Genomic DNA, 13075 nt, shown 5'->3' with positions numbered 1-13075 from the left:
CCCCCTCCCAACCCCCACACCCCTTCTCTCTTCCTTTTACTTCAGCCTTAAAAGGTGATCTCAACGTTCATCTGAGTAAGGTGTAGCTTGACTAGACTCACCCTTCAGCAGATAACAATTATAAACTCTGAACAAAATACAAGGAACAAAAATAGAAAGGCACTTGAAAGTAACCAAAAGCAGGCAGCAACAACCCTTGAATCAAGAGAACTGCATTGGGTGCGATACACTTTTAGATGGCTTTTTTTCCAAAGGGTACTCCCCAGTCTGTCTGGAGTGCAACAGCTAGAATTCAAGCAGAAGGCTGCAGCTGTCACCGTGAAGTGTCAGAGAACAGAATTTGGGTTTCCAGAGTGTCTGGAAATGAAGAGGGCTAGCCCAAAAGCAGGGAGGCTAGACCGCAAATCTGTATACAAACTCCTCTCCAATTCCTGGCTGACTCCTGAACCCTGCAGACACAGGGGAGCCTCGAAGTGCCCCAGTGGAATACGACACTGGAAAGCCAAAAGCAGGATTTCAGAGCAGGATCTCAACACGGGATCTCAGCTCTTGCACGTGTAGTAGGGACAGTTTGGACTGTGAGTCACACAGAGGTGGAGGGACTTGATAAACACCTCGGGATTTCCTTTGAAAGCACAGAAGAACTACACCTTAGGAGTAAAGACTGTCCTAAGACCAAAAGATTCACTCTAGGCCTAAAGGCGAGACAGACCCACCCAAACAAAATGTGAATTCAAGCCTCTATACACTCAGTTCTTATCAACCAATCATTTAACTACTGCTTAATATAAAAACACTCTTCAAAGGAAGACAAGAGTATCTATGGCCTATCCCTCAAATATTCGGTATACAATAAAATTGTTATGATCCAGCCATTAGAATTAGAATGACTTTAGTGCAGACATTGTAACTGTGCACAAGGAATTAAAGGAAAAGATATTCATAATGAGGGAATAGATGGAGAATCTCAGCAGAGAAATGGTTAGGGCTTGGTCAAAGAACAGAGCCCCTGTGAGTGATATGAATGTAGGATTTTATTCTAGGGATTAGACCTTATGAAACTGTGGGAGCTGGTGATGAAATCTATGGAAAGCTGGTGTCTGCATCCAGTGGTGAGCTTGAAGTCACTGTAGGTCAGCAGGACCAGCAGTTGGGAAGGAAATTTGGATGAGATGTGGAAGAAAGCAAGAACGAACTGGAACTCCTGAGGAAAAAGAGGAATCCCTGGAAACAAACTGAAACCCACATCTGTCACTCACCAACACTACCCATAAGGACGGCAGATGACCTGCAGGCGGAGCCAGTGCCCTCCACGAGGAGCTGCGTCCTCATCAGGCTAGGTCTCAGGGAAACTAGAGGAGGAGAGCCAGCAGCAGGTGGCTTTGAATCTGGCTGCGGCCCCATGCCAAGAAAGCACAGCAGTAGGTTACAGTGAAGAGTGGCAGAGCCTGGTATTCTGTGCGGACTTCAGTGTGCAAAATGGCTGCCGCTGCACTTCCATCCACAAATCTCACATACGCTTCTCTTTGGCCGACCCTGACTTGAAACCACACCGGGCATTGAGTCCGGAAGTGTAGTTCCAGCTTAGCTAATTTGACACAGTACAAAATCATTATAAAAACCAAACGGGAATTTTTTCTTGCTTTAGACCTGCTTTTCAACTGTGTATATTTAAGGTGCACAGCATGCTGAGCAGTCGTCCCTCAGCATCCATGGGGATTGGACCAGGACACCCCACAGATACCAAAATCCATGGATGCTCCAGTCCCTTCTGCTAAATGGTGTAGATTTATGTGTAATCTACACAGTCCTTCCTAGTACGTTAAATCATCTCCAGACTACTTATAATACCTAATACAACGTAAAGCTACATAGCTAGCTGTTACACTGTATTGTTTAAGGGATAATGACAAGAAAAAGTTTGTACATATTCAGTACAGATGCAACTATCCTTTTTTCTGGAACACTTTTTGATCCACAATTGATCGAATCCAGGGACGTGGAACCTGTGGAGATGGAGGGCCAGCTGTGCTTACTTTGATATACAAAGTGAAGTGAAGAGATGACTATAGTCAAGCAAATTAGCATACCCACCATCTCATATAGTTACCCTTGCTTTAGCGTGTGGGTGGTAAGGGCACCTAAACTCTATGCTCTTGGCCAGTTTCCAGTATACAATACAATACACTACAACGAACTCTAGTCCTTATGTTGTACATTAGAGCTCTAGCCTCAGTCATCCTAGATAACTGCAACTTGGTACCTTTTGACCAACGTTTTTTCATTCCCCGCCTCCCACTGAGCTTTCACCTGCTGCTAGTAACCACCATTTTTCTCTGTTTCTATGCATTCCATTTTTATTTTAGATTCCACATATAAGTGAGATCACGCAGCATTTTTTTCTGTGTCTGGCTAATTTCACTTAGCATAATGTGCTCTAGGTTCATCCATGTTGTAGCAAATGGCAGAATTTCCTTCTTTGTTAAGGCTGAATAATATTCCTTTGTATTTATACGCACCACAATTTCTTTATGCGTCCATCAACAGATACTTCAGTTGTTTCAATATCTTGGCTATCAATGGTGCAATGAACATGGAAGTGCAGATATCTTTATGAGGTAGTGATGTCCTTTCCCTTGGGTATATGCCCAGAAGCAGGACTCCTGGGTCATATGGTAGTTCTACTTTTCATTTCTTTAGGCGCCTCCATATTGTTTTCCACAGTGGCTGCACCAACCTACATTCCCACCAACAGTGTACAAAGGTTCCCTTTCTCCACACCCTTGCTTACACTTATTTCTTGTCTTTTTGGTAAAAGCCATCCTAAGAGGTATGAGGTGGCATCTCACTGTGGTTTGGGTTTGCATTTCTCTGATGATCAATGATGTTGAGCAGCTTTTCACATATCTGTTGGCCATTTTATGTCTTCTTTTGAGAAAGGTCTATTCAGGTCCATATTTAAATCAGATTATTTGGATGTGTGGGGTGTTTTTTTTGTTTTGTTTTTTTGTTTTTTTGCTGTTGAGTTGTGTGGGTTCCTTATATATTTTGGATATTATAAAATATTTGCAAACCATATACTTTATAAGACTTTTATGTCCCTTATAGAATGTGCAAATATTTTCTCCTAATCCATAGGTTGCCATTTCATTTTATTGATTGTTTGCTATGCAGAAGGTTTCTAGTCACTTTTTATTTTAGCTTTTGTTTCTTATGCTTCCAAATGAAAACTTTAAAACCGAAAATTACCACATCTGAGATGAAAGCTTTACTGGATGGGCTGACCAACAGGTTGTAGAAAAAAGGGACAGTGAACTTAAAGATAGATCAATAGAAATTATCCCATTTAAAAAGCAGGGGGAAAATGGGGGAAAAGACAGAGAAAGAAATAGAACTTCAGCAACCTGTGAGATGGTATCTAGTGGTCTAATGACATGTTCTTGGAGCCCTAGAAGGAAAGGAGAAAGACTGAAGCAGAAAAAAGTGTATTTGAAAAACTAATTGGCAAAAATGTCCTGAATTTGATATAAAACAGCAATCTACAGATCCAAGAATCTCAGCAAACCCCAAGCAGGATAAAAAGACAAAGAGAACCACACCTGGGTACTTCATAGTCCAGTTACTAAAATTCAAAGGTACAAGAAAATCTCCAAAAAAGCTAGAGGAAAAAAGATGCGTTACATAAAGAGAAACAATAAGACTGCCATCTATAAGAAACAACAAAATAACATTGTTAAAGTGTCCAGAGAAGAAAAAACTGTCAACTCAAATTTCTGTAGAAAGAGAAAATACCTTTCAAAAATAAGGATAATGTCTTCAATAAGGACATTTTCAGGCCAGGGCAGTGGCTCATACCTGTAATCTCAGCGCTTTGGGAGGCCAAGGCAGAAGGATCACTTAAGCCTAGGAATTCGTGACCAGCAACCAGCCTGGACAACATAGGGAGATTCCATCTCTACCAAAAAATACAAAAAAAAAAAAAAAAAAAAAAAAGACATTTTCAGATAGAAGGAAACAGAGGTTTCATTACTATCAGACCAGCAGCAAAAATGCAAAAATGCTTCAGAACATTCTTAAGGCTGAAATAAAGTGACATCAACTGGAACTGGGGTTTACAGGAGAGACTCAACCATACTGGAAACGATAAATAACGTGGGTTAATAAAAGATTGTATTTTATTTATTCTCTTAATTTCTCAAAAAGACAACTGACTATTTAAAGCAAAAGTTTCGATGTCGCATTGTGGGGTTTGTAATATATGTAAGTGTGAAATATATGGCAACAGTAGCACATAGCAGAGTTATCTCAAAATTTTAAAGTTAATTTGACATTGATAAAAATTAATCAATCCGTGCAATTTATTACATTAACAGAATAAAAAAGAAAAGACAGAGGGTAATCTCAATAGATGCTAAAAGAGCATTTGGCAAAATTTAACAGAGAACAGAAACTTCTTCCCTCTGATGAAAGGCATCTATGAAAATCCTGCAGCTACCTTTTAATGGTAAAATATTGAACACTCTCACCCTAAAACTGAGAACAAGACAAGGAGGACTTCTCACCACTTCTATTCGGCCTTTCACTGTACCTCCCAGCCACTGCTGTAAGGCAAGAAAACAAAATAAAAGGCACAAAGACAAGGAAGGAAGAAGTAAAACTTGCCTTCATTCATGGACAGAAGTATTGTTTCCATAGAACATCCCAAGAATCTAGAAAGCAAACACTAGAACTAATAGGTAAGTGTAGCAAGTTCACAGAACACAATTTTATAAAAATTAATTTTATTTGCATATATAGCAGCAAACAGAAAATGGTATATATTTGGTCCGGGAATGCCACCGTCCCTCAGGCCGGCCCTAAAGCCAGCGCCCCGCCGCCGCCTCCCCATGCCCCGGCTCCCCGGCTCCCCGGCTCCCCTCGTCTCCCGGGCTGCCTTGCGCCGTGGAGCCCCCGGCTGCCCCTGGTGCTGCTGCTGCCGGGCCTCGTGCATGGTGCATCCGCAGTGGACGCGGTGAAAAAGGGCAACGGGACAGCCTGCATCATGGCCAGCTTCTCTGCCGCCTTCTCCATGAACTATGACTCTAAGATGGCTCTAAGCACGTGGCCTTTGACCTGCCATCAAATGCAGACAGCGGCCCTTGCGGTAAAGCGAACACTTCCCACCCCAGGCTCGTGATGGGTTTTGGAGGAGGACAGACACTGACCTTCCATTTCCCAAGAAATGCAACACGTGACGGCGTCCAGCTCACGAGTTTTGTTCACAGCTTGTCAGACACACACATTTTCCCCAGTGCAAGCTCCGAGGAGATCAAGATGGCGGAATCTCTACCAGGTATCAAGGCACCCAGGTCAGCATGACCAGCGAGACCGTCAGGCTCCACGGTGCCCCCATCCGGGCCCAGCTTTCCAACAGGGAATAAGATACAACTACGTTTGTGCGTCAAGGGAGAGACGCGCCGCGAGCAAGACGCACCCGCCCCGCCAGGGGGCCGCGAGCCGCTCCGCCCCTCCGCGCACTGGTACAGCGACGGCGGCTCCCATGGGACCTGCCAGCGCGGGCCTGCAGCTGAGCCTCACCAGAGCGGAGTGACCACATGACGGTGACCAGACCGTTCCACATCAGCCTGCGTAAGACCTCACCCACCTGGGCGCACCGTCCTGGGCTTCCAGTGCGGGATGAAGGCAGGTTCCAGCCGGATTTTCCTACGAGTCTCGCTCTGTCGCCCGGGCTGGAGTGAGCGGCGGGATCTCGGCTCACTGCAAGCTCCGCCCCCCGGGTTCAGGCCATTCTCCCGCCTCAGCCTCCCGAGTAGCTGCGACCACAGGCGCCCGCCGAGATCCCACTTTTAAAGCTGCCAACGACTCCCTGCGAGCACTGCAGGCCGCCATGGGCAGTTCCTACAGGTGCGAGGCCAGAGCGTGTCCGCGGCACGAGGCCATTTTCAATCAACATATTCCCAATGTGGGGCCAGGCTTTCAGGGTGGAAGGGCAACCAGGTCGGAGCTGCGGAGGAGCGTCTGCTGGACGAGAATAACACGCTAGTCCCCATCGCCGTCCGCGGCGCCCTGGCGGGACTGGTCCTCCCCGTCCTCAGCGCCCACCTTATCCGCAGGAAGAGGAGCCACCCGCACGGCAGCAGGCACAGAGCTGCTGGGGTCTCTGCTCATCTCCCCGGGCTTAGGGCTCTGAGGCCGAGGCACACTTCCTGGCAAACGTTTCTCAAATGTGCTTCATCAAATGTGATGTTCATCTTGCAGCGTTTGCTGTACACAGCAGAGTAACTATGGAAATGACGGTGTAAATTTTGCTAACTGGGTTAAATATTTTGCTAACTGGTTAAACATTCATAACCTCTAAGGGAGGGTGGGAGTGCTTCTCAAAATTGGCACTGGCTCCATTGTCATTTGACTTTAAAATGTCCAGGGTTGGTTTCTTCAGTCTTTACTGCACTCAGATTTAAACCTTACAAAGGGAAAGTCTCCGGCCTTCACGCTTAGGAGCCTGAAGGTCGGCTCACTGTTAGGCTGACATGCTCATGATATTACAAACAGTAGAGAGGGAAAATCCTAAGACAGAAGAACTCCAAAGATAAACGGGCCTGGCTGCCTTTTAAAGATGAACTGAAGCACTCCAAACATTTATCTTTGGACAGGATGCGCCTGGCCACACACGGCTGGCAGCCACGTTCCAGCGAAGGCACCTGGTGGCATGTCCTCGGGCGTTTCCGAAACTCTGCCACTCAAGGGCTGGCACTTTTTAATATAGGAAAATTGGGTTTTTGTTTGTTTGTTTTTTGTTTTTTGTAAAGTGATTTTCAGTCTTCTGTTGACATTCAGGGTGATCCTGTTTCTGCGCTGTGTACAGTATTAGATAGATGCTGTCTCTACTGATGTGTCTGCTGTGGCTTGGGAGGATTGTACACAGGACCAGCTCACATAATGCATTGCCTATAACAATGCTAACAAAAAGTCTCTTTCTTTAAAAAGGCAAGAAAAAAAAAGAAAATGAAATATTTTAAAGTTCCAATGACAATAGCATCAAATAACATAAAATACTTAGGAATAAATTTAACAAAGGTATATATGACCTCTACACTGAAAACTACAAAACATTGCTGAAAGAATATCAAAGAAAAAAATAAATATAGAAAGATATAACTATGTTTATGGGTTAAGATCACTATTGTTAACACATTCATTCCCCCAAATTGATCCAACGCAATCCCTAACAAAATTTGAACAGACTTCTAGGAAGAGACAAGCTGGTTCTAAAATTTATATGAAAATGCAGAGGACATAGAATAGGCAAAATTATCTTGAAATAGAAAAACAAATTTGGACAATTCACAGTATCTGATTTCAAAACTTACTATAAAGCTACAATAACCAAGTTGGGTGGTATTGACCAAAGAATAGACAAATGGGTCAATGACCTGAACAGAGAACCCAGGAATAACCCATACATATATTATCCATTGATTTTTCAATCAAGACGCCTCTGCAAATCACTGGAGAAAGGCAATCTTTTCAACAGATGGTCCTAGAACAACTGAATAAATGTATGGGGGAGGGGAATCATTGAGCCATAGCTCACACCACACACAAAAACTCATCTGATGAATCATAACCCTCACTGTAAAAGCTAAAACTGTAAAGCTTTTACAAGAAAAAATAGGGGAAAATCTTCTTAACCTTAGGATATGCAAAGATTTCCTAGACAAAAACACGGAAAGCACTAAACATGAAATAAAATTTGATAAACTAGATTTCATCGAAAGTAAAAGTTCTGCTCTCCAAAAGGCACCAATAAGAAAATGAAAAAGCAGACAGACTTGTATCCAAAATGCATGAAGAACTCCTACAGAGCAATAACAAAAAGACTAAAACCCAGTAAAAAAAATGCTCATAGTACTGAGCAGACACTTCATAAAGGAAGCTATGCAAAGATGCTCAACATTATTAGTCATCAGGGAAATGCAAATCAAAACTACAAGATTGAGCTGAGCACCGTGGCTCATGCCTCTAATTCCAACACTTTGGGAGGCCGAGGTGGGCAGATCGCTTGAGGCCAGGAGTTCGAGACCAGCCTAGCCAACATAATGAAACCCCGTCTCCACTAAAAATACAAAAATTAGCTAGGCACGGTGGTGGATGCCTGTGGTGCCAGCTACTCAGGGGCTAAGGCATGAGAATTGCTTGAACCTGGGAGGCAGAGGCTGCAGTGAGACAAGATCTCACCACTGTACTCCAGCCTAGGCAACAGAGTGAGACTCTGTCCAAAAAAAAACTGCAAGATTCTGTTCACCCTCTCTATAATGGCTAAAATTTAAAATACTAATAACACCAAATACTGGCAGCGATGTGGAGAAATTGGAACTCTCAGACATTGCTAATAGGAGTATAAAATGGCAAAACACCTCTTGGATATTGGCAGTTTTCTTATAAAGGTAAACATACATTTACCATGTGATCCAGATTCCATTCCTAGGTTTTTACCAAGAGAAATGCAAGCACATTTTCCAGGATATTTATGGTAACTTTATTCATTGTAGCCGCAAAGTAGGAAAAACCAAAATATACCAAAATATCCATCAATCGGTGAGCGTAGAAGCATCCTGGGCGGTGTCCACACACTGGGATACTACTCAGTAGCAGAATGGAACAAACTACCGGACACACAGCAATATAGACAGATGCTGAAAACATTATTTTAAACAAACAAAAAAAAATGTTTGTGTGTGTCATACCATAAGAACAGGCAAAACCAATCTATGGTGACAGAATCCAGAACAGAGTTAGCTTGTGAAGGAATGGGATGGGATGGACCAGAAGGGGTAGGCAGAGAGACTGGAGAGGCTGTTCTGTATCTTGACGGGGTGATAATCACATGGCTGGATACATGTATCGAAGCTAATTAGGTTATATGTGTAAGATCTGTGCATTCCACCCTTTTCTTCAATAAAAAAAAGATAGGCCAAGCACGGTGGCTATGCCTGTAATCTCAGCACTTTGGAAGGTCGAGGCAGGCGGATCACCTGAGGTCAGGAGTTTGAGACCAGCCTGGCCAACATGGAGAAATCCTGTCTCTACTAATAATACAAAAATTAGCCAGGCGTGGGTGGCACGTGCCTGTAATCCCAGCTACTCTGGAGGCTGAGGCAGGAGAATTGTTTGAACCCAGGAGACGGAGGTTGCAGTGAGTCAAGATCACACCACTGCACTCCAGCCCAGGTGACCAGAGCAAGACTCCATCTCAAAAAAAAAAAAAAAGGTAAAGATAAAAAGATGATCTCCAGTTCTGACACTCAAGCCAGCTGCTCCTTGGAGCACAGGGCACCCGACTCCCCCAAGACATCTTCCAGGACATCCCATGACTGCTGCAATGGAGAGAAGCTACAGAGAGGGTCTGACTGGGCAGAGGAGCAGGAGGGCATTGCCAGGGGATGGGTCCAGTTTTGAGAACGATGCATTCTGATTTGGCATAAAGCCAGTTTCCTAGAGAAAGCAAGGCTTTTGTCGCCATTCTCTCCCTCTGTGTCCCTTCTGACACCTCACTCCAATTTCCAAAATCAAACAAGGAAAGTCAAAAAGAAGTAAAGGGAATAAGAACAAGTCCTGAGCCAACTGCAAAATATGTGCCTTTCCCAATGACACGAACTTGTGTGGTGGACAGGACAATCCACAGAACCTCAGCACCCCAAATGCACCCTCACGGAAGCCTCGTGCAAGAGAGGCCATGGACAATCCTGATTTACAAATGAGAACACGAAGGCTTAGAGAAGTGAAGTAACTTGCTCAAGCGCACACAAGTCAAAAGTGGCTGAGCTGGGCTTCAATCCTGGTTCATCTAAGCCCAGCCAGGCCCTTAGCCACTTCTGTACTACCTGATGTCCTAGTTTATACAAAGTAAACCAAGGCTAAAAGATGGCAGCACTAAAAGAAAAAGGAAGTTGTGAAAGGGTCCCATGGCCCGGTCACGGATGACAGTGGAGGGAGAATGGTGCGCCCCTTCTCCCTGGGCGTCTTTGAGGGCAAGGAGGTTTAAGTGGATTGTGTATGTATACATTGGCTCCAGAAGTTCTTAGCACACACTCAGGGCCCCAGTCTCAACCCTCTAGGAACCCTGGAGTCATGGTCTACATCGGCACTGCCCAGTATAGCCACTAGCCATATTTGCTAACTAAGTTTAAATTTATGTTAACTAAAATCTAAAAATTCAGTTCCTTGGCCACACATTTCAAGTGCTCAATGCTGCTTAGGGACTACTGTGATAGGAGTGCAGGTCCAGACCTTGATCCTGAAATCCAGGCCACGCCCCAAAGGGCTGCAGTTTGCTGCATCGAGAGGATCTGCCTATGGGTGTCACTAGGATGAGCTGTGCAGGGGGTGGTGAGGGAGGAGACAAGAAGGCGGGGGACTGTACAGTGGCTCGATGAAGACCCCAAGAGCCCTGGGAGGAGGTGGGGGCTGGGGGCCGCTCTTCTCTGCATAAGCACTCTTTCCTTGTCTACTCTTTCAGAAGCGAGTTCTTTTCCTGACCAATGACTACTTCTTCACTGACATCAGCGACACCCCTTTCAGGTGAGGGACACAGGCTTTATTTGCAGGGGGTGGGGGTTGAACATGAATACCAGCAACTCATATTTAGTTGGCAATTTTGTGGTCATAGCAAAAGACCCAGGTCAGCATTCAGGAGACTTGAAGTCTAGACCTGCTTTGCCAGTGTAGCCTAGAATGCAGGTTCCAGAGCTAAATTGCCTGGACGTGAACCCCAGCTCTACCATTTACAGGCTGTGTAAACTTGGTCAAGTGTATGGTCTGTGCTCTGCTCCTGTGGGCCCCAGGCGAGCTCTTCAGTTGCCACTGTTACTTCACTGTTCCTCAACATCCATCAGCCAAGCTGCCTTAACAGGCCATTTCCCCCAGGGCAGTGAGCCCTGTCTCTGAGAAGAGGCTCTGAGGTCCAGTGCTCCCTGCTTTACTGATGCGTCACCTCTGCCTCCTACAACTCTCTTAACAGGCCTTTGAGTTTCACTTAACCTCTCTGTGCCTTAGATTTCGATCTGTAAAATGGGGGTGACAATAACAGCTGCTTCTTGGTGATGTTGTGAAGATTAAGTGATATCATCCACTTAAGATCCTAAAGCAGTGAGAGGATCAAATTGGAAGATCTCAGGTTCCATGTAACTGTAGAAATATTTGACTCTAGGTATTAGGCAGATTAGGAAACAAGTGGCCGCTACCTCTGAATTATCTGACTTCTCCATAAAGCCCTGGTTCCCAGCCCTGACTGCTCATTGGAATACCTGAGGAATTATGTGAAGTTGCCACTTCCCAGGCTTCATCCAAAACCAATTTTTTTTGAGACAGGGTCTCACTCTGTCTCCCAGGCTGAAGTGCCGTGGCACAAACAACTTACTACAGCCTCCACCTCCTGGGCTCAAGCAATCGTCCCACCTCAGCCTCCCGAGTACCTGGGACAGTATAGGAGTGTGCCACCACACCACACCAATTTTTTTATTAAAAAAAAATTTAGAGTTGGGGTCTCGCTGTGTTGCCCAGGCTGGCCAGACCAATTTAATCAGAATTTCTAGGGGTAGAGCCCATGCACTCGCATCTTTTAAAGCTCCCCAAAAAAGTCAGACATCTAGCCAAGGCTCAAAACCGATGTTCAGCCAAACAGAGTAAGGCGCAGCAGGACTCTCCAGGTGGGAGAGGGAGCTCCTGTTTGTAGGACCCCCTGTGGAACAGAGACTGTTCTACATTGCAGGGGATCCCTGTGAGGTTCAGGACGTCCCTTGATGAAAATGGGAGCTGAGAGCGTTCTCGGTCTACAGAATGGCCAGGGTCCTACTCAGGAAGGGAGGCTGCTGGGAAAATAGACGCCCTGCCTCCGTTCTGGAGGGGATGGCTGCAAGGCCAGAGGCAAAGAAGGGGGCGTGAGGAGTACACCACTCGCCGCGGGTACAAAAAGCCCATACACCTAGTGTTGGTGAGGGCAAGGACAAGACCCTGGAGACAGGCCGGCGTCTCTGCTGCTAAATGAGTGCCTTCTCTTCTCTCCCCACAGTTTGGGAGTGGTGCTGTCCCGGGGCCACGGAGAATACATCCTTCTGGGGAACACGTCTGTGGAAGAAGGTGGGTCGGCACCAGGGTCTGAGGGACAGTTAAGTGGAAAATAAGGGACTCTCACAGGACACAGGGCCAACCCCAACCAGAGCCAGTGTGACAGCCTCCCTGCTCCCAGGCTCCAGAGCAGCCTCTCAGAACAGTGCTGCCAGGTGGAGAGGGGTGTGTGTGTCCCTGGCTCCCAGGGCATGCAGGATCCATGGGTCAGTCATCAAACCAGCAGAGCCTGAGGCCTGCCAGCTGCACTGCCAGGTTGCAGGAGGCCTTACTGGACTGGGAGGTCCGTCAAGGCAGTATGTTTTTTAAACAAAGCTCAAAGCTGAAACTCACTGGGTGGCTATTTCTACAATTGGGACACACACACTCATGGAAGTGGGGGAGCATCACCCTGAATGTGGACTCTGGTTTCAGGCCTGCACGACTTGCTTCACCCAGACCTGGCCCTGGCCAGCGACTGGTAAGTGAGGAGTGAAAAATGGGAGGGAGACAGGTGGAATGTTTTGAGATAACACTGACTTTCCTGGTTTCAGGATCTACTGCATCACAGATATTGACCCGGACCACCGGAAGCTCAGCCAGCTAGAGGCTGTGATCCGCTTCCTCACCAGGGAGGACCCAGATCTGGAGTGTGAGTGCTGGCCACCCACTGAGGCGAGCTTTTCCTTTAGGGCCCTGAAGCTCAGGACTTTGCCAGGAGAGGTGGGAAGACAGGGGGAGGCTGTTGCACAGCCCTATCCCAGTAGCACATGGATGGCTTAGATCGAACAGGGAGATTCCCAAAGAAAAAGGCATAGCCATCCTTACCACAGGGCTAAGCTGGTATTTAAGCATCCTTGGAATTGTGGTAACATGTATGGATCCCCAGGTCAGGGATTGGGATCTTTTTCAGCCTCTATCCACCAAGCTCTGTTAAGGGTCAGAAGAGAGCACCATTCAGAGTCTGTCA

The 13075-nt window shown here is 46.0% G+C and overlaps 1 protein-coding gene across 1 annotated transcript in view; it reads left to right on the top strand.

The window, feature by feature from the left end:
- The window catches only part of CACNA2D4 (calcium voltage-gated channel auxiliary subunit alpha2delta 4), a 132637-nt gene that overhangs the window by 56180 nt on the left and 63382 nt on the right, over positions 1-13075 (top strand). Inside the window, exons 19-22 of the mRNA XM_009217684.3 lie at positions 10520-10581; positions 12071-12138; positions 12541-12586; positions 12660-12757. Of these exons, the coding sequence (XP_009215948.3) occupies positions 10520-10581; positions 12071-12138; positions 12541-12586; positions 12660-12757 (274 nt within the window). The remainder of the gene's footprint in view (positions 1-10519; positions 10582-12070; positions 12139-12540; positions 12587-12659; positions 12758-13075) is intronic.

Source organism: Papio anubis, chromosome 9 (assembly GCF_008728515.1).
Source record: "Papio anubis isolate 15944 chromosome 9, Panubis1.0, whole genome shotgun sequence".
Classification (NCBI taxonomy): domain Eukaryota; kingdom Metazoa; phylum Chordata; class Mammalia; order Primates; family Cercopithecidae; genus Papio; species Papio anubis.
This window is presented reverse-complemented; position numbering and strand designations above follow the sequence as displayed.